The sequence below is a fragment of the Apis laboriosa genome, unplaced genomic scaffold (assembly GCF_014066325.1).
Source record: "Apis laboriosa isolate Shangri-la unplaced genomic scaffold, ASM1406632v1 scaffold170_cov151, whole genome shotgun sequence".
NCBI lineage: Eukaryota > Metazoa > Arthropoda > Insecta > Hymenoptera > Apidae > Apis > Apis laboriosa.
The window spans coordinates 1200523-1227606 of NW_025222134.1; the positions used below are offsets into that span (position 1 = coordinate 1200523).

At 22.7% G+C, this 27084-nt stretch overlaps 2 protein-coding genes across 4 annotated transcripts; one reads left to right on the forward strand and one right to left on the reverse strand.

The window, feature by feature from the left end:
* Positions 1-7035: 7035 nt before the first annotated feature.
* Positions 7036-26630, reverse strand: LOC122711469 (Kv channel-interacting protein 1). Of its 3 annotated transcripts, none has more exons than XM_043930273.1 (6): positions 26194-26630; positions 19572-19952; positions 8060-8129; positions 7911-7981; positions 7435-7707; positions 7036-7217 (listed from the first exon to the last, which is right to left on the reverse strand). In XM_043930273.1, the coding sequence occupies exons 2-6, from the start codon at positions 19734-19736 to the stop codon at positions 7170-7172; spliced, it is 627 nt and encodes a 208-aa protein (XP_043786208.1). In that variant the 5' UTR covers positions 19737-19952; positions 26194-26630; the 3' UTR covers positions 7036-7169. The 3 variants fall into 3 exon arrangements, with proteins under 3 accessions (XP_043786208.1, XP_043786206.1, XP_043786207.1); XM_043930271.1 differs by having other exon boundaries at positions 25985-26630; XM_043930272.1 differs by lacking the exon at positions 26194-26630 and having other exon boundaries at positions 19572-20321.
* LOC122711468 (dynein regulatory complex subunit 5) lies at positions 8267-12477 on the forward strand. Its single transcript, XM_043930270.1, has 9 exons — positions 8267-8395; positions 8644-8916; positions 9647-9838; positions 10066-10236; positions 10336-10474; positions 10802-11042; positions 11615-11770; positions 12182-12296; positions 12360-12477. The coding sequence occupies exons 1-9, from the start codon at positions 8349-8351 to the stop codon at positions 12475-12477; spliced, it is 1452 nt and encodes a 483-aa protein (XP_043786205.1). The 5' UTR covers positions 8267-8348.
* Positions 26631-27084: the final 454 nt, after the last annotated feature.

The window sequence follows — 27084 nt, forward strand, 5'->3', positions numbered from 1 at the left end:
AAAAATATTAATTTCATTTGTGAAGTTTATTTTAAAACTATAAGCAAAATTATTTATATTATCATAATATGTATTATAATATTATTATGCTTATGCTACTATTATTTTTTCTTTTTATTTTTAGAAAAAGAAAGAGAAGTAATATTTTATTTTTTACTATATTATAATTAAATAATATTATATAATATATTATAATTTATATAATTTATATAATTTATATAATATACTTTACTATAATACTACTTTACTATACTATACTATAATTAAAAAAATAACGCCAAAAAAAAAAGAAACGTATATATAATTTTTAAGCAATCCTAATTTTAAAATAAATATTTTATTAAAATTTGATTATAAAAAATCTTCTTTTTAAATAAATTTTCAGAAGATTAATAACAAATATAAAACAATAATATTTCTCAAAAAATAAAATTAAATAAAATGATATAAATAAATTACTTGATTGGAATTATTTATATTAATTATTAATATTTCAAAAATAAAATATATTGGATATAATATGGATATAATACATATATTTATTTTGTAATAATCATTATAATTCTGTGATGGTACATTGTGTTGTTTTTGTATTTATTTAATTTAATTTAGTTTATTTTGTTAATTGTTGCTATTAGTTTAAAATTATTAAATAGTTTAAAAAAGATTTAACGATTAATTATAATTAATTATAACGACTCCTTTATTTTTGTGAATTTACAATTTAATTGTTACGAGATATAAATTATCCATACGCTGCAAACGTGTATATATATATATATATATATTCAAAATCAATTATTGATACTTATAATTATTTGATCTAACATAAGTATAAAAAATCGACATAGACGCTAAAAATATTAGAGAAAGGCTGGAATAATAAAAAATAATACGGTGATTGTACCATGTAAAATCTTTGTTTCTCAATTAATGTATGATTATATTAATAATGATATTTGAATTCTAGAGTAATATAAGAATTAATGAACGTATTTCAGAAGAATTTAAATATAATGTATCATTGGAATATTTGAACATTTAAAAAAATATTTTATTGTAAAGATATATAATTAAGTTTTTTTGAAAAATGGATATATGTATATAATCTTATAATCTTAAAAACAACAAGAAACGAAAGTTTAAAAAATTATAAATAATATAAACAAGAATTTATCATATATATATATATATATATATATATATATTGTCAATTATAAATTTCTAATTGAATAATCTAAATAATTTCAACTATTTTTAAATAATTATTTTAACTATTTTAAATTTTTTGGCGGCATGAAATCAATCGCTAATCGATTTCATTTTAATCTAATCTTTAATTGTACGTTTTTGTTATAAAAAAACTGTTTTTAAGATTAACTATCAATTGTACATTTTATGAACTATAACCAAATATTTTGTATACACTAGATGTCACTACTATAACAAATTTTGATTCATTATTCGTGCTTATGCTATCATGACTAAATTTTAATCACCTAACAAATTTCTTAGAATTAATAATTAAAAAATAAATTACATTTATTAATAAACATTCTTTTTAAATATTTTCATTGCAAATAAATGAATTAATAAATAGAGATCAAAAAAGCTAGATATATATATATTATTGTTTATCCTAAATAAAATTGTATAGAAACTTAAATTAAATTAATCATTGATAGTTAATGACAAATATATATGTATTTTCTTTAATTCGATTTAAATTAAATCACTGGTTTAATTAATAACTGCTAATCAATTATTGGATTTTTCGTTTTGGATAAAGTTCTATAAGAAGAAGCAAATAAGTCTACTTACACGTTGAAAGCATTGTATCCTATAAATTTTGATATGATTGAAAAATTTTACAGATCAACAAAATAAATCCCAATAATCAATAAATTAATTACGATCTATATTATCTCTAATATTTATGAATTGACTACAATTACATTGACTTATATAATGTGTTTCAAAATATATTTCAAAAATCAAATTTTTTAAAAATAAAAAATGGATTAAAAATTTGAAAATTTAAAGATAGTTTTAAAAAAATTCATTTTTTATTTATATTTTGAAATATTCTGTATATTATGATTATACTCATTTCAACATAAAATTGATACATATTGATACAAGATTTAATAATTTAATTATCTAATAAATTCTTTAAAATTTGATTTTTAAACATTTTATGCTTCTATATTTTAATTTGACGATTTTCTCAATTTTGAAATGACTAATAAGCACGCACGATATGTAACGATCTAAACTACATTTTTTTAAAAAGAATAAGCTATGATAAATTGTTAATAAAAATATAATATTCATTTTTTTTATGTTTTAAAATTTGTTCAAATAAAATTATGTTTAATTTTTTGACAGAGAATTTAAATTTTCAGTTCCTTTTCCATAACAAAAATGATCATCAAATGTTTGTGTTTAAATCTTTTTTATGATAAAATATTGAACATATGGTATTTGAAAACTTTAATTTAAAAATATCATCAATAGTTCATTATATAGAGCATTTCCGGTTCATTATATAGAGCATTTCAGTTAAATACTTTAAAAAAATAAATATTTAAAATAAAAAGTTAAATAATTATAAATTTTTTTTTTCTAATTATTTTTATATATAATTTCATGATATATATAACATCAATGATACGAAATTGTTTTTTTACGGTATTCTGTAATCTAAATTTCGTTATTTCAAAACCAGAAATACTTTATATCTTGTTATTTTTTATTGAAGATTTTATTTTTCAGATTATTTGACATATAGAAAACTGTTTTTTCTTCTTTTTTTTTTTAATTATAACATTCGTTGTTTCCTCTTTCTAAAATCTCTCTTGGTTTTCTTAGAAAATATGTAAAAATTATTTAATCACATTAAATTGAATATGATATATACGCATATTGTTGTCAGAAAACATTAATAATCGCTTTTTAAATCGATTTCGCTCATTTTATTTTTATTCAATAAGAAATTCAGTGAAAAACTCTCATTCAATATTCAAACTTTTATGCAATCAAGAAATGTGTTCCAAAATTCTTACTTATTGAATTCTTCCGTTTCTGGATACAATTGACTTATTCAATTAGATGCAGAAACAATCTGCATTTAATTAATATTCACACAATACTTGAATTTGTTAACCGTGAACACTTTATACATGTTTATGCTTTTATTCATCATTAGGAACAATGGCTAACGGATTCTTATTTGTAACATACTTTCAATCTTATTTTGTTAACGATATAAAAATTAACATTTTCATCAGAAAAAAAATTAATCGGAAATGAAATTAATTGATTCCGTGGTTCTGAATCGTTTAAACAAGATTTCATTTTTTTAAAGAGATTTTTATTTTTGCTGATAAATTTTTTAAACATTTTTTAAACATTTGATTGAATGAATGATTATATAATAAAGTAGAGTTTTTAATAAGTATTCTAAAATTTTTTTAAATTTTATATAATAAAATTTTATAATAATAAAAATATAATAATAATAAAATAATTGTGGATAAACGATTCAGGAATTAATCTTTATTTTCAGAAATTGCAAAAAAATATATTTATCTATTAAGAATTAAAAATCTACTTAATTTTTATTTTTATTTTCAATTTTTTAACTTTTTAAAAATTTAATAACAAAATTTTAATTATTTTTTTTATATGAAAATAAAAAAATTTAATAAATTAATTGTTATATTTTTGTTTTTTGCTTAAAAAAATATAAAATAATATAATTTATAAATTTAAATATGTAATATACTACATATAGTAATTATTAGAACAGAAAGATCTGAACTGTTTATAGATTCTATCTGAACGCGAATTAATTATCTTTATTTAATTATATATATAGATAGTTGCTATAAGAACGCGCTTAGCAACTTACTTGTTTTCTTATTAAAACATCATGGTGGAAGGAGTTCATTGATTAACAAATAACAGTGCAAGAGTGTTATGAAGAGGTTAACAAACGGTTCTTATCCTAAAATTTTCCTAATTTGAGCCTCTACTTTAAAAGATTTACTACATAAAAAATTTATATATATATATACATATTATGTGTATATATATACATATTATGTATATGTATATATATGTACATATATTATACACATGTACGTATTGCCTACAATTTTTAATGTAAGGTAACTACCATTTATAAATCGTTCATATTAATTCTTATTCCCAATAATTTTACAAATTAACGTCCATTTAATAATGGATAATAATTAATAATTTTATAAATTGATATTTGAAAACTACAACTACTTAAGAGACTAAAAATTTTGATTTATCTACAAATGTTTAATTATTTACTATTATTAGTAAATAAATTAATTTATTTGGAATAAAGAAAATTCTTTGGCATTAAATGTAAATGCTTATAAATAGATGAAAAAAAGTTTTGAAAATCATTAAGAAAATTTCAAATTGGATATAAATATGTTTGCAAAAAGTTTTTTGAAAAAAATTTGAAAAAAGTCTAGTATTGTATATGTATGATTCAAAAAGAAAAACTAGTGATTTCAAAATCGACGCAAGGTGCCTATAGCTACTGATTATCTTATCGTGCGTTCAATCGACAATAAATTATACAATTCTTTAACAAAATCGTTTCGTGTAATCTCATACAATTATTTCTTAATTTCTTTTTCCTCTCAGTTTTCTTTCCTTTGAATTACTAAGTGATTATTGCAATTTGGTGTTTCGTTTTGCAGAATATAGATAATTATAGAAACATTCCTTTATTTTCTATTGAATAATATTATATAATCTTAATAATATTCTTTAATGTTTGCTTATTTATATGTTTGTATGAAAATTGTTTTCAACCAACAATCAATATTAGAAAACTGATTTTTGGTTATCACTTATATCTACGATATAATTCTAAATGACTTTTAAAATGGTTGAACCCTATAGACTTTATATGTATAAGATACACACATTTATATATAGTGTATATAATTAATATGATAAAGCAGAATATCGTTCTGCTCCTTTTTCAGGAGAACCACATTGTGTTCGTATACCTTTTTATTTCTCTTCTTAAATTATTTGAGATTATTCCAATAGAAAATTCAATCTTTTTAACATTTCTAAGGCTCTATCGCCGAATGCTCGTTGCATACTGAAGAAGTTTTTAATATGTAAATTGTTCATATAAGTTCATATACAAAATCAATATGTATTTCTTCGAAGAAATATAGCTTCTTTATCAAGCACAGAATATTATTAAATTTATTATGTGATAAAATCTAAATTTGGAAAAAGAAATTATCCTTCAAAAAAATATAATTGTTAAATTACACATATCGAATACATGTATTTTTTAAATATTTTTGATTAATCATTTATATCATCCTTACTGATCTTTAATAAATTTGAAATTATTTTGATTTTTTCTTTTACACAATCAGTTTTCACATTTTTAGCTTTCAAATTTTAATGGTATTATATTTAATATAATTCTGGCTACACCTGTATGTGTAAAGGAAATATTGCTCAAATTAATTATATTTCGCTAAAATTTTTATCAACAGATTTGAATCAAAGAGTTATATTCTTTAATTTAGCCATTTATTTAATAATTTAATAAAATTTAAAATTTAATAATTTTCTACATAATAATATAACTTTCATCCGTAGAAAATCTTTAGAATAAAAGAATATAAGAATATATATTTGATAAATTTTTTATTTCATTTGTTCCCAAATATTCATTATTTGATTTATGAAAAATTATTTTCAATAAAAATTTAAGAAATATCCTGTGCATAATTAATTATTCTTCAGATCAATATTTAATAAACATTTCATCATTTCCATTATTTTTCATATTAATTATAAAGATAAAATTGTCTTTCAATCGTATACACAGCCATACGTCCTTCCATCGCTTATGAAAGAAATAAAATAGGTTTTCAGAATTTGGCACGGAAGTGAAACAAGACAAAATGTTGTTTCATTTCGAATTCATTTCGTTTCAATGTTTTCAACGTTTCTTCAGTGTAATGTCAGATTCTTAAATAGTTTCTTCCATAATATTTTTGTTTCTTCGAAAATTATTAATATTTTCTTTATAATATATTAATCGATTTAATTTTTGCTTTTCTAATTTATTGAAATATTTTTTTTTAATTTTATCTCATGATAATTTTTGACTCGAGTTTTTAATCTCAATTCCACAATTGACAAGTCGTTTACCTCCTCTCTCCCAAAGGAAGTATTTTTTTTCCATTATAGTTTGGATATTATAGTTTAACGCTCACTTTACGTGACATAAAATAATTCTTCTGCAAGAAGAAATACATGTAGCTCGTTCATCTATTGATTACGAGCATGATTAAATTCTTGAACTTACAAGATTTTTAAGAATTTGATTTTTTTTATTTTTGTCTTTTTTTGCTTTTTTTTTAAATATTCTTTATTTTTCTTGAAATTGGAATTTTTGACTGTAGAATTTGGGAATCATATTTTATCCTATCCTGGAAAAAAATTGAAACATTTCAGATTATATTGAATTCTATTAAAAAAATATTTGCTTTTTTCTTGAGATTTAATTCTTTTTTTCTCTTATTTAGTTCATTATTTTTTCTATTTGTTTTCTAATCTTATTAATTCTTTTTAATAGAAGTCTATTTCAAATATTTCTTATAAAATGCTATTAAATATGTATTAATTAATTAAATATGTATTAATAAATGCTATTAATTATGTATTTTTTATTTATTTTTTTAATTATACTACCTAAAACTAATTGAAATTTATTTCTATTCAAATTATATTTCTATCACTTATAATTATATTATTGAAAAATATATATATATATATATATATCTCAAATAAGAACAAAAATAACAAGTTCATCAAATTGTTTACCCTTAGCAAAAGAGCGGAGCCTCCGGTTGATTCCACCAGTGCGCTGCTAAGAGCATATAAAGCTCTTGATCTTGAACGGTATAACCTGGAGGTGGTTGAGAAGGCAAAGGCGGTGGAATAGGTGGCAGCAAAGAGTAGGACGGCGGCGGTGGTGAAGGCGATTGGGATTGTGAAAAGGTAGTTGTAGTAGTAGAGAGCGGCGTTGGCGGCGTTGGTGGCGTTGTCGTGGTCATCACCGGGGGCTCTTCCTTCTCCGGAGATCAAAACGCGTAATCAAACTTTGCCAACGATCGTGTAGTCACGTCATCCTAAACAAATTATTTTTATTAATCATATTGTATTACCATATCATTTATTATAATTAAATTTTCATTTTAATAGTTATTCTTATATTTATATCTTAATAAAATAAAAGTTACTCAAAGTTTTTTGAGTAGCTTATAGTATTTTTTGTTATTGACAAACAATATATGAAAAAACGATATTGTTTAAAAAAATGATAATAGTGAAATAAAACATTAGTACCCTTAAACAACTCTCCATAAATTCTTCGATCGTTATTATACCATCTTGGTTTAAGTCAAACTTCTTGAATACCCTATCCAATTGCTCCCTCGCTTTTCTTTCCTCTTCAGCATGATGTCGTCGACCCATGAGCTCATGTACCGCAATCACTACTTCCCATAACTCGCCCCTGGTGATGCAGCCATCACCGTTTATATCATAAAGCTTGAAAATCCATCGTAATTTCTCGTAGATACTTCCTCGTAGCAAAGTCGATAAAATGACGAGAAGATCCTGAAAAAAATATCATTTTGAATTTTTTTTTCTTTTTATTATAAAAAAGTAAATTAAAAAATAAAAAAATAATAAATAAAAAATTAAAGAATTGATTAATTAAAATCGATAAATAAATAACATTGTGAATTTTAAAATTAAAAAATTATGAAAAAAAATAGAAAATTTTTAAAAAGAAATAATAAGAGAAAGATAAAAATTACCCTAAAATTCATGGCACCATTGCAGTTAACATCGAACGCTTTAAACACATAATGAGCATAAAGACTAGAATCTGCAATTTATATAAATAAATATTAAAATAATTTCTCAATAATTATTCAAGAGATAAGGAACTTTAATTAAAACTTACTGCCATGGGGGAAAAATTTTGCATAGATATCCTTAAATAAATCTTCGTGCACTACACCTTCTGGACATTCCTAAAAATATATCAATATGAATATTAATTTAATTAAAAAAAATAAATATTTATGAAAAATAGAAAGAATAAATATATTAATTCATTGGAAAAAGAAGTTTTCGTTGGCAATAATAAATTTTATTTGAAACAGATCATAAAATGGTGAAAATAAGAAGGAAATGAATCGAAGTGGATATTTGTATATGTATGAATATAATGCATAAAAGAAGCAACAAAAATGAAAATTCCATACACTATACCGAAATATGTGTTTGAAACATACCGGTAAGTTTTTTATTTTATTTTTTATAATTTTCTAATTGTCTAATCAGCTAAATTTCATAATTTTCAAATTTCTAAATCTTATTTAAAATTATTTAATCTTATATAATTTTTTAATATTCTAATTCTAATTTTTTAAATATTTTATAGACTTCTTTTTTTTTAAATTATTAAAAATTCTTATTATAATCATATTTTTTTAAGATTAATAATATAAGAAAATATATTTAATATTAATATCTTTTTAAAAGATGTTCAGATGAAACGATACAATTACCGACCGAGACTGAACGAACAATTCGGTCGGAAGATGTTTACTGGGACGTGGACAGAGTTCCGAGCTTGAAGACCCTTGCTCTTCGTGTTATAGCCTCTGAATGGAAAAGAAATCCAATACTGGAAGAATTACCGACATGCGAGGATAGAAATGAGCTAATAGAAATTTTGTCTACCGATTTGCCATTTGAATTGACCATAAAGAAAATTGAGGACGAATATTATTGGGAACGTTGCTCGAAAGCTAGGTGAAATAGTTGTAATCGAAAATCTTACTAAATATGTTTTTTAGAAATTTAAATTTTTTTTTTTAGAATTTTATAAACTTTTAACTTTGCAGTCAAGTAATAGAAAAATAATGGGAAAAAAGTAGGAAAAATAGTAAGAAAATTGAAAATTTATAAAATAAAAAATTAATAATAAATTCGGAAATAAAAATATTAAAATATTTTATAAAAAAAAATTTCAATAAAAATATAGAATAAGAATAGAAATAAAATAATAGTGAGAAAGAAAATAGGAAAATAAGAAATTGAAAAATTTTAAATAGAAAAACAAAAAAAATATTTAATTCTATCTAATTTAGAAATAGTGATTAGTATCTTTCTCGATAAAAGAAATTCTTAATTAATTTCTTTCTCTTTTTTCAGAAATTTCTTTTTTTTTCAGAAATTTAAAAAAAAAATTTCTCAAATCCTCATAAAAACATCAAATTTCAAATTTAATTTACTAACTAAAAAGTAGATTTAATTATACATATATATTACTATAGGTATATGATGCATTTTATACAGCATCAATTCTATTAATTTTGCTTGGCAATCTTTCAACAAACATCCTCTTAAGCATTCTATTCAATACACACATTTCCAACATGAGAATTATGGAATTTTCATAAAGAAATTTCTTTTTAGTTTATTTTAAATGTGACCCTAAAAATTTAAATGCGAAAACATGAAAAGATTGGAATTATTTTAGATGGGAACACAACGATTTATCTATGCATGGTAATTGTTGGCGACGACGTTATTGCGAGGGTATTTTTGGCGAATATTTGGAGAATCTCGATCCAACTTTCTTCGAAGCGCAAAAGGAAGAATGCGAAAAAATGATCGATCTCGTGCATAAATACGTGCATACCATACAGATACGTTCTCTCATACCTACAAGGTAGGTAAATTTATTTTAAAATATAAAATATAAACAAATAGAAAATATAAATAAGTATTTAAAAAAGAAATAGATATATTTATAAAAAAAAGAGAGCCAAATAATTTGAAAAGAATTTAAAAAAAATAACTATTATTCGATCATATAAAGTTTCAAAAATTAAAATCTTTCTTTTTACAAGTTTTTATGTTATGTAATCAATATATTATTTGCTTAAAATATCACAGGAAAACAAGGATATCTTTAAACGACGAAGACCCTTGTGAAAAAGATACAGAATATCCCGTTAATCACATCCCATTAGAAATTATTTTACCACGTTTTCCTTATCTTACGGAAATTCGTATTAATTTTGGACAGATTTATATGAACGACGGTTTCGAATGGAAAGATTTTGAGTGAGTTCTTTTTCTAAGTTATAGCATATTTCTTAAAATTTGATTTATGTAATAAAATAGATAAATAACTGAAAATAAAAAAAATAAAAAAAAATAAAGCATTTCCATTGAAGATTGTCTGGGTCTTGGTCGTGGGATTAAAGCTTGTGAGAAATTGAAGAAGTTTAGTTTAACTAGGAGCAATGTGGACCAATTACGTATTGCAGCTCTTCTTCAGGGAATGGTGGAAAACCATAATGTTCGTAATATTATGATAAATCTAAAAAAGAATTGCATATTTTAAATAATTTTTTAATGTTCTTCGTATTATGCATATAGTAATAAACTTAGAAAAATAATATAAAAGAAAAAAAATATAATTTATAATTTTTTTAAGAATTCTACCTTATAATCATCCATTTTTTTATAATACTTTGTATTTCAATATCTACACATTCTCTTAATATTTCAAATAATTTTCTTCTTTTTTTATAATGCTTCCATATGCTTTTCCATAATGTTTTTTTATCGAGCAATTTTTTTAATAAATTTCCTCATATTATATTTTTAATGTTTTTAAGCACAGATAGAAGAATTAAATTTCTCTCATTGCAAACTGGGAAACGTAGGAGCTCAGGCAATTGGTGAATTCATATTGTTGCACAAGAAGTTGAAGGTATTGAATTTGGAGAACAATAACATAGGACCGGAAGGAGTTGCTGGCATAATTTATGGGATGCTAAAGTTGGAGAACACGATAATGTTTAAAGTTCTGAATCTAGGGATGAACCCTTTGCTAGACAACGGGATGTTTCACATATGTGCCCGTAAGTGTACAAGGTATTGGGTTACTAACTTTATCCTCTTATGAGTCAATATTTAAACTGTCTACTGTATCGAAAGGCGATTGTATCCCATAGAACAAACACTGTGCTCGACTTCCATTCCATTAATCTCTCGCCGGAAGTTACCCTGGATTTTTGTTTGGCTTTTGCATTTCATCGAATAGTTAATCTTCCATGATTTATAACTACATATATAACTTACATAAATGCATAGAATATATATATAGGGCATTTAATATAATAAAAAAAATAATATTTATAATAATTATTATGAATATATTGCAAAATTAATCCTTATTTATTTCATCGCTGTTTTTTGTTTAGATTTATTTTTTCCTAAAACAAAAATGTTTATTATTATTACTTATTTCATTGAATAATTGAAAAAATTTTACAATTGAACAATTTCCTTATATCTATGTAGATCTTTGTCTAGAACTTGTACAAACTAACTTGATTTTAGTAAGGCTTATACAATTTTCAAAGAAGTGATCTTAGGCAAAGAACAGATTGAAATTGCATTCCCAAGAGTTCATTGTCTGTGTTTGTTTTAGTTCTGTTAAGAAACGAAAGTTTGGAAGTTCTCAATTTGAGTGCTTGCAAAATAGAAGCTGCAGGGGGTATGGCACTGGCCGATATATTGATTTCCGGTTCCATCAATTTCGAAAATTTAAGTATCGATGTGTCGAACAACGATTTTAATGAAAAAAGTGAGATATGTTCCAGTAAAAAAAAATTTCTTTTGTTAATTATAGTGTATAAATTACGTAGATAGTTAAAAGTAAAAAAAAAGAAAAATTAAAAAATAAATTTAAACAATTTATAATTATTTATTTTGAATGTAATATATTAAAAACATATTTAATTCAATATATATAATATATTATCAAATCATATAAAATCAAAAAAAAATTAATATTTTTTGATAAATTGTTTTGATAAATACATTCAGAATTTTAAAATAGAATTTTTTAAATTCTGATTCAATATTCTGAATTTTAGCTTTATTTTATTTTTTATAAATCAATTTTCTATTCAAATATTCATTGATTAAAGAATAATAATATTGTATATAAAATAATTTGTATATAAAATAAACGAATAATATAATGTGACTTTAGTTGGAGAGACAATTGACTTAGCACTGAAGGAAATTCCGTTTATAGTGGAATTCAAAGCTCGAATGTGTAATTTCTCGAAAAAATCAGAAAATTCTATCTACGAGAGTGTAATGAGGTAAGAAAAAGTTATATATTTTATTAATACGATACTTGATCTCTGATTTTTGTTATTTTTAAGAAATAAACTAAAGAAACTGAAAGAGAATACGAAACAGATGCTTGAAGAATCACAAAGAATTTCCAGCGATGTGTCTATTTTTAAACAAGTACTCAACAATAATATATTCAATATATAAGCTCAAAAAATAAGAAAATTAATAATAAAATGCAAACTTATGTACAAAAAATAAAAATCAAGAGTAATAAATGAAAGAGATAAAAAAAAATATAAAAATAATTATATTAAAAAATTATAAAAAATTTATTATTAAAAAATTCAATTTAAAAATAAGATAATATATATATATAAGAAATATATAAAAGAAAAAAAGCATAAAATAGAAAACATAGCATAAAAAGAAATAATACAAATTATAAACAAACATTTTATTTTGTATATACTTCTATTTAATATGTTCTTAAAATTTCTTAATATTATATTAAAATGATCAAAATTCGTTAAACTTAATTGATTGGATGCATTCAAAGCAAGTACAGGAAGAATTCCAATATTAATAGAATAATTAACATTTCTGCATAATATTCAATGATAATGTCTCCATTCCACCTAAATGTTCATCCATTGCCTGAGGAAGTATGAAGAAAATGATCGTCGCAATGGAGAAGGACTAATGAAAGAGTTGGCAACAAAAGAGCAGTGCAACGAGCGTGCAACTACTTCGAAGAAGTTATGCGAGAATCGTGAGTACGGTAAATTGCAGCAAAAGTGGGCCAGTGCTAAGACTTTTTTCATTATTAAGACAAACGGTTGTCGGAAAAAAATAAAAGATCCAGTTTCGTGCAATCCTAGGAATATTTTTCCTCGATTATTTCTTTTTCGTGAGGAAAATATATTTAATCTGGTTCAGTATTGTGCTTTTGTGTATTGAAATATAAAAAAATGATTTCAAGATTGAATCATATAAAAATTATGAAATTTAAAATATAAATTATTATTAATTTTTAAAAAAAGCACATTACTTTATAATTTTACTTAATATTATTTAATTGCAATAATTTTTGCATATTAGATATTAGATAGATATATATTTGAAATACCAAACATATTATTAATATTTCAGTTGAATAGAGGAATATTCCAATAGATATTGTACATATATTTTATAATATTTATTAAAAATCAATTAAAATGATACACTCTCTACCTATATTAATCATAATACTGACTTATAATTTTATTCAAAAATTAATTGAAATAAAATTATTTTTATTTTATTTTCCTAAATATATATCTTTTTAAATGTATATGTATAATAACTTTTATAATAGAAAATATACTGTTTAAATTTTGATGTAAAATTGGAATAAATATAATGATTTTCAAAAAAAATTTTAATTAAATTAAAAAATCAACTATATTGAATCTTTGGATTATATTTAAAAAATGGCGATATGTTTTTGCATAAAAATAATTCCCATATTTTATATAATATTTGGTCAACCGATCGAGATCATAAAATTTTATCGATTATCAAGAGGTTATAGTTCATAATTTCTTTGAAATATCTTTCATATTTATGCTCGAAGAAAATAAATTCCTTCGTTATATCTTACAGAAAGCAACTATCAATTATGAAATTCTGACATTAAAAATCGATTTTCACTTTTTTAATTTGATATTTACAACGGAAGTTCACATATTTCCGATAATTTAATCGCTCTGCTGAGATGAGAAATGTAATTTAAGATATAATTAAATGCGTAAAGAGTATTATTAATTTTAATTTTTTAATAAAAATAATTGTATTAAACACAAATTTATAATTCAATTATTTAAATGTTTTTTTAATAATTATATGTTCAAAATTAACATATAATTACTTATAATACATTATCTTTATATTTATTGAGAAAGTAAATTATGAAGATATACACTTCAATTACATGGAACAGTGCTATTGAATTCTATTCTCTCAAGAGAATATCGAAATTCCCCTTATTAGAATTTCAGTTGACATGTGAATTGTAATTGAAGCAGTAGTTACTATTGAAATTAATATGTAACATATATTGTTAACAGTACACAATTATAATGTTTGCATATTAAATAACAAAGATGCAAAGATGGACAAAGATGGATGAAACTTTCATAAAATATGAAATGAATCGAATTGAATTAAAGAAGAGATTAGTGAATTTTAGAAACATTGGATTCTTCAGTCAAGTATACAAGTATAGTTCTTATTAACCTCTATTTACAACATTGTTTGTTTTTTCATGTAATATAACAAGAACAAATAAAAAAAAATTGTTTCTACTTTTTCAACTAAAAAATATACATATATTTCCATAAATAATACGTAAATTTCTAAATTAAAAAATATATAATATTAAATACTTTTTTTAGATTTAAATTTTTAAGACAATATAAAAGAAAATATATATCAAAATTAATATCAGGATTTAAATATATATTCTTTAAATTCTTCTACATAAAATATCAATATTATAATCAAACAATATTTTTTAAATTTTCAATTCATATCTCATTTGAACCAATCATTATTTATTATTGACAAAAGAAAATTTACATAAATTTTAATGTAAGAATTCGTAAAAAAACTAAAATTGATTATCTAGAATATGATTATAACAGAATAAACTACAATAATTTAGAGAAATGCGTGAAAGTTCAAAGATATATCCGAGAAAGCGACAATTTAGCGAAAATTTCATTTATACTATCGATCTTCATGAATGTTATTATATGGGCCTAAATAAGTACTTACAATTTTTCTAAACGCCAAGGTCCCGGCCTCGACGCGGCCTCTGGTGTCGGCCTTCTTCGATTTCCACTAGATACCGACACACTCACTCCCGCCATATTCCCTTAAATAGAATCGAGTTCAATAGGACGAGCGTGGTAATACTCGCCTAACCTTTACGCTTTCATTGAAAAAAAGAGAAAGAAGAAGACTTCTAGTTCCCAAGACTCAAGATCGAGAGAGAAAGAACAAGGGAAACAATGAAGATGTTGTGTTTCTTCAATAACTCTTTCTTCGACAAAGAAGCTATGGAATAGAAAATATCGAACTTGCACTAATCAATTATACATCAATATTATAGAAAATACATTTGATTAGATTTTTCCGTGAAGATAAAATATGAATACTTTATTTTTAATTTAACTCAATTAAAACTTTTATTTATTTTTCTGATAACTAAAATAAAAATTTTATAAAATAAATATATATATATATATATATGTATGTATATATATATATATATACATGTATGTCTGTATTTATGTACATAATTATGTAGAAATATGACTCAATTTTATAATGAAACTTTTATAATTTTTATAATGAAAATTTTTACTCACAAAATTAATAACTTTATAGACATATATGTGGAATGATACGCAATTTCAAATTTTTAGATAATATTTTTTTGTTCATTGACCTATTTCGACCTATTTTGAAAAAATATTGTGCACATTCTTGCAATACTTTGCACAGACATTTTCATTATCGTGCAAACGCACACTCTTGACACAATTGCCAGTCTTAACGGCTCGAGTGGCAAGCGTATAGTGACGAAATAGCGCAATTAAAACATCTAAGGAACTCTCAAAAAATCCGAGCTTTTTTCGCCATACACATAAAACGTTCTAGACTCAGGGCTTTTAGTTTCGCGTCGCGTGTAAATGCTTGTCTACAAGTGGCTGCGACAGAAGTACGATATTCAACCTTTCGATCTTTTCAGAAAACCGATAGTCTTTTCCTAGGAGGCAATTTAATTTTTTTTATTTTTAATTTAATAATTAATTAATTATGTTTAAATATTCTCTTTAATATGAGAACAAAGGAGAAACATGGAAATTTTTTTTTTAAAAATATTAAATCCTTTTTAAGAATAATAAAAAATATAGTAAAGACATCTTTATGAAATAAATTACAAATAAAGAAAGAGAATATATAAATGAGTATAAATACTTATGCAATACAAGAAAAATATCTCTGAAAATGATATAGAAAATTATTTTATGATAATTGAATTAAAAAAAATATGTGACAAAATACATAAATGAAAAATTAGATGTTACACTTAATAAAATCATTCAATTCTTCTATCTTTATATTATAATTATAATTTCTTTTAATATTCAATTCATAATTTTATATCAAAATGCTCTTCTTTTCCTGTTAATAATTCAAATCTTCCAAAGTACGTCTTGTTATATATATATATATAATCTTTCAGTGAAATGGATGATTGAAAGTCGAGTCATATGTCTGTTCGAAAACTTTCAGTAGAATTTCGAAACTTTACAGCGTCTCATGAAATAGTAATCGTCGTGACACACTTTTAGGTCAGTAAGAGCATAAAGTTCAGATCGATAGTACTATACATGATATTTAGTTGGAAAAGTTAAAAATTATATATTTTCTAATGAAACTAAAGAAAAAGAAATATATACAATTCACAATTTTGAACATTAATAGACTAGTTGCAAAAACATTTTATATAAATATGTATTTTTATATATCTATTTTCCATTCATTATATTCCATCTATGAAACAACTGATGATATGATCAATGTATCGATCCATTCGAAATGTTCTAATTAAGATGCTGCACATATTATACAAAGAAAGCTTTTAATGTTTGCTGGAAATTGATTGCATTAATACAAACTGAATCACGTGTATACACGTTAAAATACGAATTTATCGAATAATATAATATTTATCGACAAATTATCATTGTCTACTTCATATTATAGTTATATCTATTGATAGATATAAAAAATCAAAGAGTTTGATGAATGATTTATATCGATAATTGAATTCATTAAAGAATCATGCATTAAAATACTATTCTAACATTATTATAATACTATTCATGCATTAAAATATTGACAATTCCAAAAAGTAAAGAATAATAGAGATTTTAATAAAATTATTATTAATATAATATATATGTGTGTATATATATATATATATATATATATATATATATATATATATTTACCAAAGAATGTCACTTTTCTTTTTCTTAATTTCTTTGAATATTGATGAACATAAATAAATATTTTTAAAACTTTTGGAAGAAATAAAGAAAAATGACAACAAGATAACAAGAACATTAGAAAATACAATAGAAAACTAATAAAAATATTATTTACATCAATCTTGATAATTTATATTAAGTGTATTTTAAAATACTAAATAAAAAATTTATAATATAGAAAAAAATGTTTTTATATGAATGAAAATGTTTTTTTCAAAAAGATTAATATGTTGAATTTATTCTTGGTTTATTCAAATGAGATAGACATCCTGTAATGTGGATAAATTCTAGTTGAAGAATAGAAAGTTCTATCTAACTCGATAAATTATTGTGAAATATACAGGTGGTTTTGTTACAGTTCCAAATTCATTTGTTTGAAAAGTTATATTCTCAATAGAAGATATGTGGACGAGCAACTTTGAACATGTTCCAAAAATTAAACATTTAACATAAAATACTATTTCTTTTGACTAAAATTTTTTTTATTTTATTAGTAAAATAAAAGAATGAACTTGGGTGTTTCTTGAAAGATGACCAAAAATATCTTACTTTCATTATGAAATTCATAAAGCCAAAATATTAAATATAAAATATTAAAAATATTAAAAATAACAGAAAATTTCTTCTAAATTCTAAAATAATTCTAATATTTTGCTTTTTTTCTTTTATATAACTATTCTGTCTAATATAAAATTGTTTTTAACTTAATAAATAAGTTTTAATCAATATTTTTGTATGTATTAAATTTTGTATTTGTTTTGGTTTTCAGAAAACCAAAAATATTCCATGAATATTTTAACATTTTGAAAAAATTTCTTTCAATCAATTAATTAAAAAAAAAAAACAATCTAACACGTTAAATCAGATTAAAACAACAAGTATTTTGAACTATCATATTGACCTGCCTTGATTACTTTCGATGTTTATATAGAAACAACATCAACCTTGAAGAAAACCTGAACTCGAGAAGAAATAATTATCGCTTTTATTAATTACCCTCAAAACGCTGTGTAAATACTTTATGAGTGACACGACATTGGCATGGCATTTTCCTTCTAATTTTCATTTATAGCAAAAATAAAGCGCGAATTGTTTCAATATCAAGGCCATATTTGTCACAGAAAACATTGGCATTGCATACAAAATTGTTGATTAAATTATTGCATAAATTATCTATTTTCATCTCTTAACATGTATAACCTATAAATTGAAAGACTTCGTTTAAAAAATAAATCGTTGGTCAAAAAAGTTATAAAAAAATTCACTTTATCTTTTAAATCCCCTAAATCCATTCTTTTTCTATCTATCTATCCTATTTTTGCTGTTTATGGAAATATTTATATTTTAGAAATAACTGAAATAATAATACACAAATGACACATGATTTGTTAAAGAATATTTTCAAATATTTTCAAAAAAAATAAATATGACATATATAATGGAAGAGAAAAGAAAGATATTCAAAGTTCTATAACGTTTACACTTGTCATGAATATTCATGGCAAATAAAATTATGAAAGAAAATTGATGGCAAGCCAGTGATATAATTGTCTAGTTAAAGAAATATAATATGTTACAATTGTATCTATTTTACAAAAAAATTGATGCAAGATAATAATCTCTACTTAAAGTTTTAAGAATTATTATTATATTAAATTTTATTATTATCAAATTCACTCTATAAAGAAAATTCACTGGCATACTATCATGCTGAAAATTGATCTCAAATCACTATGGAAAAACTAACTTTGAAGAGCATAAGTAAAGAATAGTTATGATTCTTGAAAAAACTTTCAAAGTGAAACAAATATAGTGAATTCGCTTCTTAATTTCGATATTTAAATTCGTTAAAAGAATTCGTTAATTTATATAGAATTAAACAAAATATAATGTTGGAATAAAAATAAGTTTAAAAAAGTAGCAAATGGATGATTTCACGTTTAAAAATAACTTTTTACCATTTTTTTTTTTTAGACTTCGTTTTCAAATAAATCAAACTTAGAAACTTTTTACAAAAATACAAGCCCCTGAATTTAAATTGTTTCTCATTGTTTAAAGATAAAATTTCAACTCGTAACCTACACGAGGGTAATTGAGAAGTGATCACACCAGCCAAGTATGATTCACATCCTTATTTGTTGTTCCAGGAATCACAACTCTGTATCACTAGCTATATTTTCGGATTCAATATACCTGTTTAAAGCCACGATACATCACGCGTATTTCTTGCCTAGAGAACTTGGTTTGTCGGAGCAATTCCTCAAGGGCAACCGGTCTTGTAGTCTGTTGTCTGGTTCTTGTACTCTCGAAGTCGAAGAGGGCCTCTTCCGGTCCCGGTGAATCCGGTGGCGTAGCCATTTGTACTTAATCCTATGCTTTCTGTCAACGAAATTTCTTCTTTTCTCAACTTGCTAGATACTGTCCTCTTGATTCATTTAAGGTCACACCACTTTATCCATCCCTATTCGTTAAATATCTTCTTACTTGATCTCTCAATTTTCGTTGATAGAAGAATAGAAACCGAGAGAGAGAGAGAGAGAAAAGAGAGAGAGAGAGAATAATAATTGACCAATACTGTAAAAACAAAATTTAGCAAGTTAATTGAAATATTTTTCAAGATATTAATTATTAAAACAATTTTAAATTGATCAATATTTATATTAATTTTTTGTTCTAATTGTTCTTGTTGTTCTAATTTAAAAGTACTTTGTTCCTTATTTAAAATTTTGTTATTAAATCAAAAAGTAATTGAAAGTTTTACGCCTCAATCTTAGGAGCGCGAAATTTAAATTTTGATCGTTGCGCGTCCATCAATCTTAAATTTCTCATACTTAACAAAGTATATTTCAAATAATAAAATACTTTTCTTATCTCAAAGAATATAAATATAATATCTTTAATATTTTAATTTTTTTAATATCAAAAAATATATCAAATTTTTAAAAAAACAAAATTATATTTTTAAAAATAATATTATATTTTTAAAAATATATTTAAAAATATATCATGAATCTTTTTTATTGATGTCAAGATGAAATGTTATTTTAAATATTTTTAAAACTCGATACGATTTAACCGATAAATAATTGGAACAATTATTTATCAAAAACAATGCAATATCATACCATATAAATATGCACTGATTGATATATATTTTATATCGCATGTATCGAGCGATATTTCTAACGATAGATGAATATGTATTCGTATCGGATGATAGTAATTACAAAATTATTGGATTTTTAAAATCCAAATTAAAATTAACGCGGTGAAACAGCAAAAAATATCGAAACAAAAATTTAAAAAAAAAAAAAAAAGAAACAAAAACATATCAAATCAAATATTTACGCATTATATATAAATTAGACATTTGAATAACGAATCTATACATAGATAAAAAATTTAAAGAAAATGAAAGACGTCACTTCCTCTCTATGAATCGAATGAAGCCAAGTATTGCGGATGCACAGTCTGACTTAATATCGTCTTATTCTACTTAAAGAATGAGTGAACATATCTATAATGAAATAATTTTTTAAAAAAGTAAAAAAATTAATTTATCAATTTAACATTTTTTTAATAGAATTATAATAATTTTTAGAGAATGTGTTTATTCTTTTAGAAATGTTGAATAAGACTTACTGATTAATTTGAGTATTTTTTAAAATATTTTTTTAGAAAATATAAACACACTTTTTTCTTCTTTTTTAATGTAATTATATAATATATATTATTTTAATTATATAAAAATATTTCTATCTTCGTGATCTTTCAGAAAATAATTGCTCTCATAATTTTAAAACATTCTGAATTATTCATTACCTCTATTTTCTTTATTTTCTATCTTAAAATGCTCATAATCTAGATTATTATACGTGTCTTTTATCAATTATAACAAAAATTTTCAATAATCATTTTCCAAAAGAGAATAAAAAAAAAATTGTGTATGGTTAACAAGATTTAGGTTACTCAGTTGATGTCTATTGAATCAAATACAATGTCACAATGCATTTTATAAAGAAGAGAAGAAAAAAAAGATAATAAACGCGTGAATGTTCGTCAAGCATCGTTGCTTTCTTTCAAGAATCGATGATTGTTCAAAGGATTTCTCTAATGATATTTTCGAATCGTTTCATTTCAATTCACACTCTGCTGAATTTGAACAGATTTTTTTTTCAATAATGAAATTAATTTTACTATAACACGTAGCCAACCGTTGAGGGACGTGTACCACATTTTATCTTATCGTTTCTTAACGAATTAGACTTATTTTATTTTACATTTTATGACAAATCTTCTTCTGATGATCGAAAAAAAAAATTAATTTTTATCGCTTTTATTATTATTATTTTTTTATTTATTATTATTATTTATTTATATTATTATTTATTTATATTCTATAAATTTTCTTTGTTTTTCTCTATATCGTTTATTCAAGTCAATTTTTATAAATTTTAAAAATTTAATTTTCATTTTAAGAAATACCTTTCAGCATTTTGTTTTCAACTACAAATAAGTTTCAATTTATTTCTAAGATTTTTTCACATGATTGCTAATTTGAATATTGATTGCTAATTTGAAATATTTTATGATTATATTTCTTGATAAAACAATCCGTTCTCTTCTCTCGGATATGTATACTTTGTTAGCTTTCTCCGATACACAGACGTGATCGATGAATAATTCTTGAGGAAATGAATCACTTAAAGTCATGTATTTTTAACCAAAGTTTTGTAAGAAAACTTTAAAAAATTATTGAATGTAATATTATTATAAATTATTATTAATTTATAATACTAATGTATTAAAATAGCTATAATTAAATACTTAATTTTAATTATTAATAAATTTTTGTTTAAAAACATTTTCTCGAAGAAGAAAAATTAATTATTCAACTTTTTCTTATTACGATTTTATTTTCTAAATAATATAAAATACTTTCAAGATTTTCATTTTTCAATTCGTCTATTTCGTATATAAACAAAAAATTTTTAAATATGCACAAACAGCTATCCTGTTATATACACATATATATTTTTTTTAAATTATAACAATCTTTAAAAAATCTTAAATAAAAAAATACTCAAAAAAAAACAAAATCAATATTCTGAATTAAAAACATTAAAATTACTATAAAATATTAAAATTACTATAAAATATTATTAGAAACGCTAAAATTCATTTATAATTCATCGCAAAGAAAACGTCAAAATTATCATTTTTAAAAAATCTATTATTATTTTTAAATCAAAAACAAAAATTTTTTTAAATATCCTCAAGTATTTCCTATTGAAAAAAAAAAGACTAGAAAAAAAAGTTATTAAAATATCTTTGTACTATATACTTTTCTATGTAAAAAGCTGCTATGTAACAAAGGCGATAAATGTTTTGTCGTTTTCTACAAATACAAGGAAAACGGTTGAAATGCTCGAATGAATCGCGATTGTACACGTGTACCACGGGCACAAGGATCGATAGATAAAGCGAATTTTTATTTTTCATAGGTGCATAGGTGATATATATGGCCATTATGCAATACATATGTAAGTAAAAGAGGATACATAGCCTCGTTACTGCGTGGTGTCTATGTACCATTCAATATAGACATATATACATATCTACATAATATACCTATACAATATAGTTATTCAGTATTTCGTTGGGAAGTTGGCAAAAGCAGTGCATGCGCGTATTTCCGGAATAAATTTCGATACTCTTCGTTTAAATCCACCCACGTTTACCAGCACACTCTCCATCTCAACTCCCCTTTATCGATTTTTTCGGTAAAGGGTGGTTTTGGAGGATGTTATAAATCTTGGTTAATCTATGGATTCTTTATAAAAAAAAAAATTTTTCTGATGTTAATTTTAATGATGTATATAATAATGTATATAATAATGATTGAATTTAAAAAATTTTTGATATTATATATACTATATAATAATACTATATATAATATAATACTATATATACTATATATAATATACAGAAAAAAAGAGTGTAATGAAAAATATTTTCCTTACATTAAAGTATTTTATTTCAAATTTTTTAATTTTTGTAAATTACTTTTGTAATTTATAATAATTATAATTATATATAATATTATATATATTTTCTCAATTTAATTACATCGCTCACTTCTCAATTTTAATACATCGCTTTTATAATAATAGTCTTCATAACTAATATAGAACAAATCATAAAACATAAATAAATCAATTTTTTTATACATTATGTAATTCATAAAAATTATATATATANATTATATAAAAATTATATACAATTATATGTAAATTTCAAATTAATTTATATTTAATAATATAATAATATAATGACAACTTAAAAATTATAATGATAATTAAAATGATTGTCGAACTTATAATCCAAAAAAAAAAATTTTTACTAAGGAATAATTTTTTTAAGAATAAAGATAGTATAACTGATAATATCATAATAAGGGAAAAATATGAATTTTTTTCAGAATTTACTTTTTATATAAATATTCTAAATATATTATTTAAATATTCTTCTACAAAGTTTGTAAAAGTTGTGCAAATCGTTAATTAGGATCGTTATTATCCACTTATACAAGATTACGAAAACTACTACAACTATAAAAATATATTAATTAAATCGAGAAAATGAGTCTGCACTTTTTTATTACATTGTAAAATCATTAATTACACTATATATAATATCGTAAAATATAAAATTTAAAAATATTCATATTATTTAATTATTAAATATTTTCAAACTTTTTAATATAAAAAATAAAATAAAAAATATAATATATATATATATTATAAAATATATATATGCATATAATATTTCTATATATATATATCATACATTTAAAAATATTTTAAATAACTTTAGCTTAAAAATGATGCTCTCTCTATTTCTCTTTTTCCTTTGTATTAAAAATAATTCAAATTTTATTAAAGTTCGAATAAAAATGATTAATGATCTATTTCCATTATTAATCATTATCCGAATATAATTATTTATTCTGATTATATTGTGAAAAGGAAATCTTCATTGTCAAAAGTAAATTTTCAGATTAGCTCGAGTACTATTAAAAATAGATGGTGAAGTAAACCGAATATCATGCGTGCAAGAAATTAGCTACCACATCGCATTAAATCTTTCGATGAATTGTTTTTCTATGGCGATCATTTCAACAATAAATCCAAATTACATCTCCGTTACTATTATCAATTCTACTCATTTGTTTTTGCTTTGACAAATAATATAGACATAGACATATGAATTAAATATGAAAATTCAATTATTAGATCACAATTCTAAAATTAAAATTTAAAAAATTATGTATTTATATTTTTTTAATTCTATTTTTAAGAAAATAAAATATATACAGAATATATAAAAATATATAAAATATTAACGATCATTAACAATTTTATAGAAAAAAACAAAGATGAAAAATATAAAAATACTACGGGGAATATAAAATGCAATAATATAAGAATGTTTATCTTTGGAAAATCATATCAATTATATTGATGAAAATGATGATCAATAAAAATGATAAATAACTAATAAATAAAAATGATAAAATACTCGAAAATAATATTATTATAGTTAAAAAATTCAATATTCTTTCACATTGACCAAAGTCAATGAAAGAATATTCAATTCGAATAATTTTATATCTAAATTGGTTTAAATATTTTATCCAGAAATTATTAGAGATATTATTATTATCTCTCAAAAAAAGTTTCCATTTATTTATGCAAAATCATCTTTTATTCTAAATGAACGAAATACAAATAGTTTTTCGAAATTTTATGTTAATCTTTAATGTTAATATTTTATAATATTTTAATGTTGATATTTTATTCAAAATACGAGTTGTATGACACATTGGATGACAAACAATAAATTTTATTAAACTATAGAGAAAAACAGTTCAAATATTATGCCTTGCCAGGAATAATAGAGACAAGGATAATTTGATATAGCAGAAAACACAGTAGAATAATGTTACGTAATATTCATATACATAATATTCATGATTTTGATTATTAGTTTTGAAAAAAAAGTATTATTTCCAAAAGAAATTATTCTGAAATTATTTTTTATGTGATTTTAAATTAAACGAAAAATAAATAAATATTTCAATGAAAATTATTTTAATTTAATCTAAAAATATTAATGCTAAATAGAATAATAATGTTAAACAGAACGTAATAACTAATATTTATAGAAACTACTGTCTTAAGAAACAAATAATATTTATTTAATTCATTATCTGCGATTTTATATTTCTATACTCTTTAATAACATTTATATAAATAATTAAACATTAAGTATTAAAATTACTTTATTTCTAGTAATCTAATTCTCAATTTCAACCAATTGACATCCATTTAACCCTAAACAATTCCTCTTTGCTCAATAATCCATATTAATCAAACAATAAATTCAAAAATTTATCAAAGTTCAAGTATTCTCGAATTCAAAACACGCATCCTTTTAACCTCTCTATAATAACTTATCTATCAAACAGGGAATATATAGTTTCCTCGAGCGCAAGCAAGTGACAACAATCTCGGCAGCAAGATAACAGAAAAGGAATCGCTTACGTTTCTCGGCGTAGAAAGAAGTATCAGAAAACTTGCTGGAAATTCAATCAGAATGAATAATGCGATGAAAGAAGACCACAGCAGAAAAACAATGGATTTCGAAGGATAACGCGAGCACGTTCAGGGTGAACGACCCTAGAACGAAGAGATACGATGTTTTACAAAGGACCGGAGAAAGAGAGTCAGTGCTGACCCGTGCACCGGCATACCATTTATATCCTCTTCTACTAGCACACACGACACTCAGTGGCAATACTGCGCAACTACGCAGTCGGCGGCAGACTGGATGTGGCCGGGCTAGACCAGACCACGCATCCTCTGCCCCGCCCAATCATCGCTCTCCTTTTTCACCCTATATTATCCTTTCTCATACAATACTAACCCTCAACACTACTCTCAAACCTTTCTACCCTTAACGGACAAATTTTTTTTTGTTATTCCACTGATTGTTTTCTTTGTTTCTTTATTTCTTTTGTTTTTTTTTTATGTCTGATAAAATATCAGCAACAGTTCTGTTCAGAAAATTACTGGAAAATAAATAATTGGCAAAAAATAATATTGTTCAAGGCTAACTTCGTTTATTTTAGAATTATAATTTACTGAATATATATATTTTATTATTCAAAATTATTTCACTATCGATTAAATTGTTGAATATATTTTTTTATAAAATTAAAAAATGAAATATATTGTTTACTGTATAATCTTCATTAATAATCTTCAAATCACTAAATCTAGATAAAATGGAATAATTAAATGTCCCAATCAAAGAATTGAAGCAAGTAAATTATTTTCTTTGGTTCTCTATTTATCTCTACATAGAAATAATTATACATAGAAAAAATTTTCTATAATATATTATATTAGATAAAAAAAAAAATTTGACATTGAATATCTTGAAACTACGCGCCAAAAGCAAATATAGAAGAGAAAGGATAAAAATTGTAGCATCAGCGCCATCTATAGAATAAATCAGATGGAACGCACGTAAACAAGGAGCAAATAGAATTGATCATTAACGCCATCTCTTTAGTCTTAAAGATATCTTTTCAAAAGTAGATAAGAATTGAGAATCATCGCCATCTTGTAAATATTAAAGT

What these genes read in the sequence shown, in the direction of transcription:
- LOC122711468 (XM_043930270.1), top strand. Translation starts at nt 8,349, where the DNA reads ATGAAAATTCCATACACTATACCGAAATATGTGTTTGAAACATACCG. An exon ending in TTCGAATGGAAAGATTTTGA is followed by an intron (nt 10,237 to 10,335) that starts GTGAGTTCTTTT and finishes AAAAAAATAAAG; the next exon opens with CATTTCCATTGAAGATTGTC. An exon ending in ATCTACGAGAGTGTAATGAG is followed by an intron (nt 12,297 to 12,359) that starts GTAAGAAAAAGT and finishes GTTATTTTTAAG; the next exon opens with AAATAAACTAAAGAAACTGA.
- LOC122711469 (XM_043930273.1), bottom strand. Translation starts at nt 19,736, where the DNA reads ATGGCTACGCCACCGGATTCACCGGGACCGGAAGAGGCCCTCTTCGAC. An exon ending in AAAATTTTTCCCCCATGGCA is followed by an intron (nt 7,982 to 8,059) that starts GTAAGTTTTAAT and finishes TATAAATTGCAG; the next exon opens with ATTCTAGTCTTTATGCTCAT. An exon ending in TTATGGAGAGTTGTTTAAGG is followed by an intron (nt 7,218 to 7,434) that starts GTACTAATGTTT and finishes TAATTTGTTTAG; the next exon opens with GATGACGTGACTACACGATC.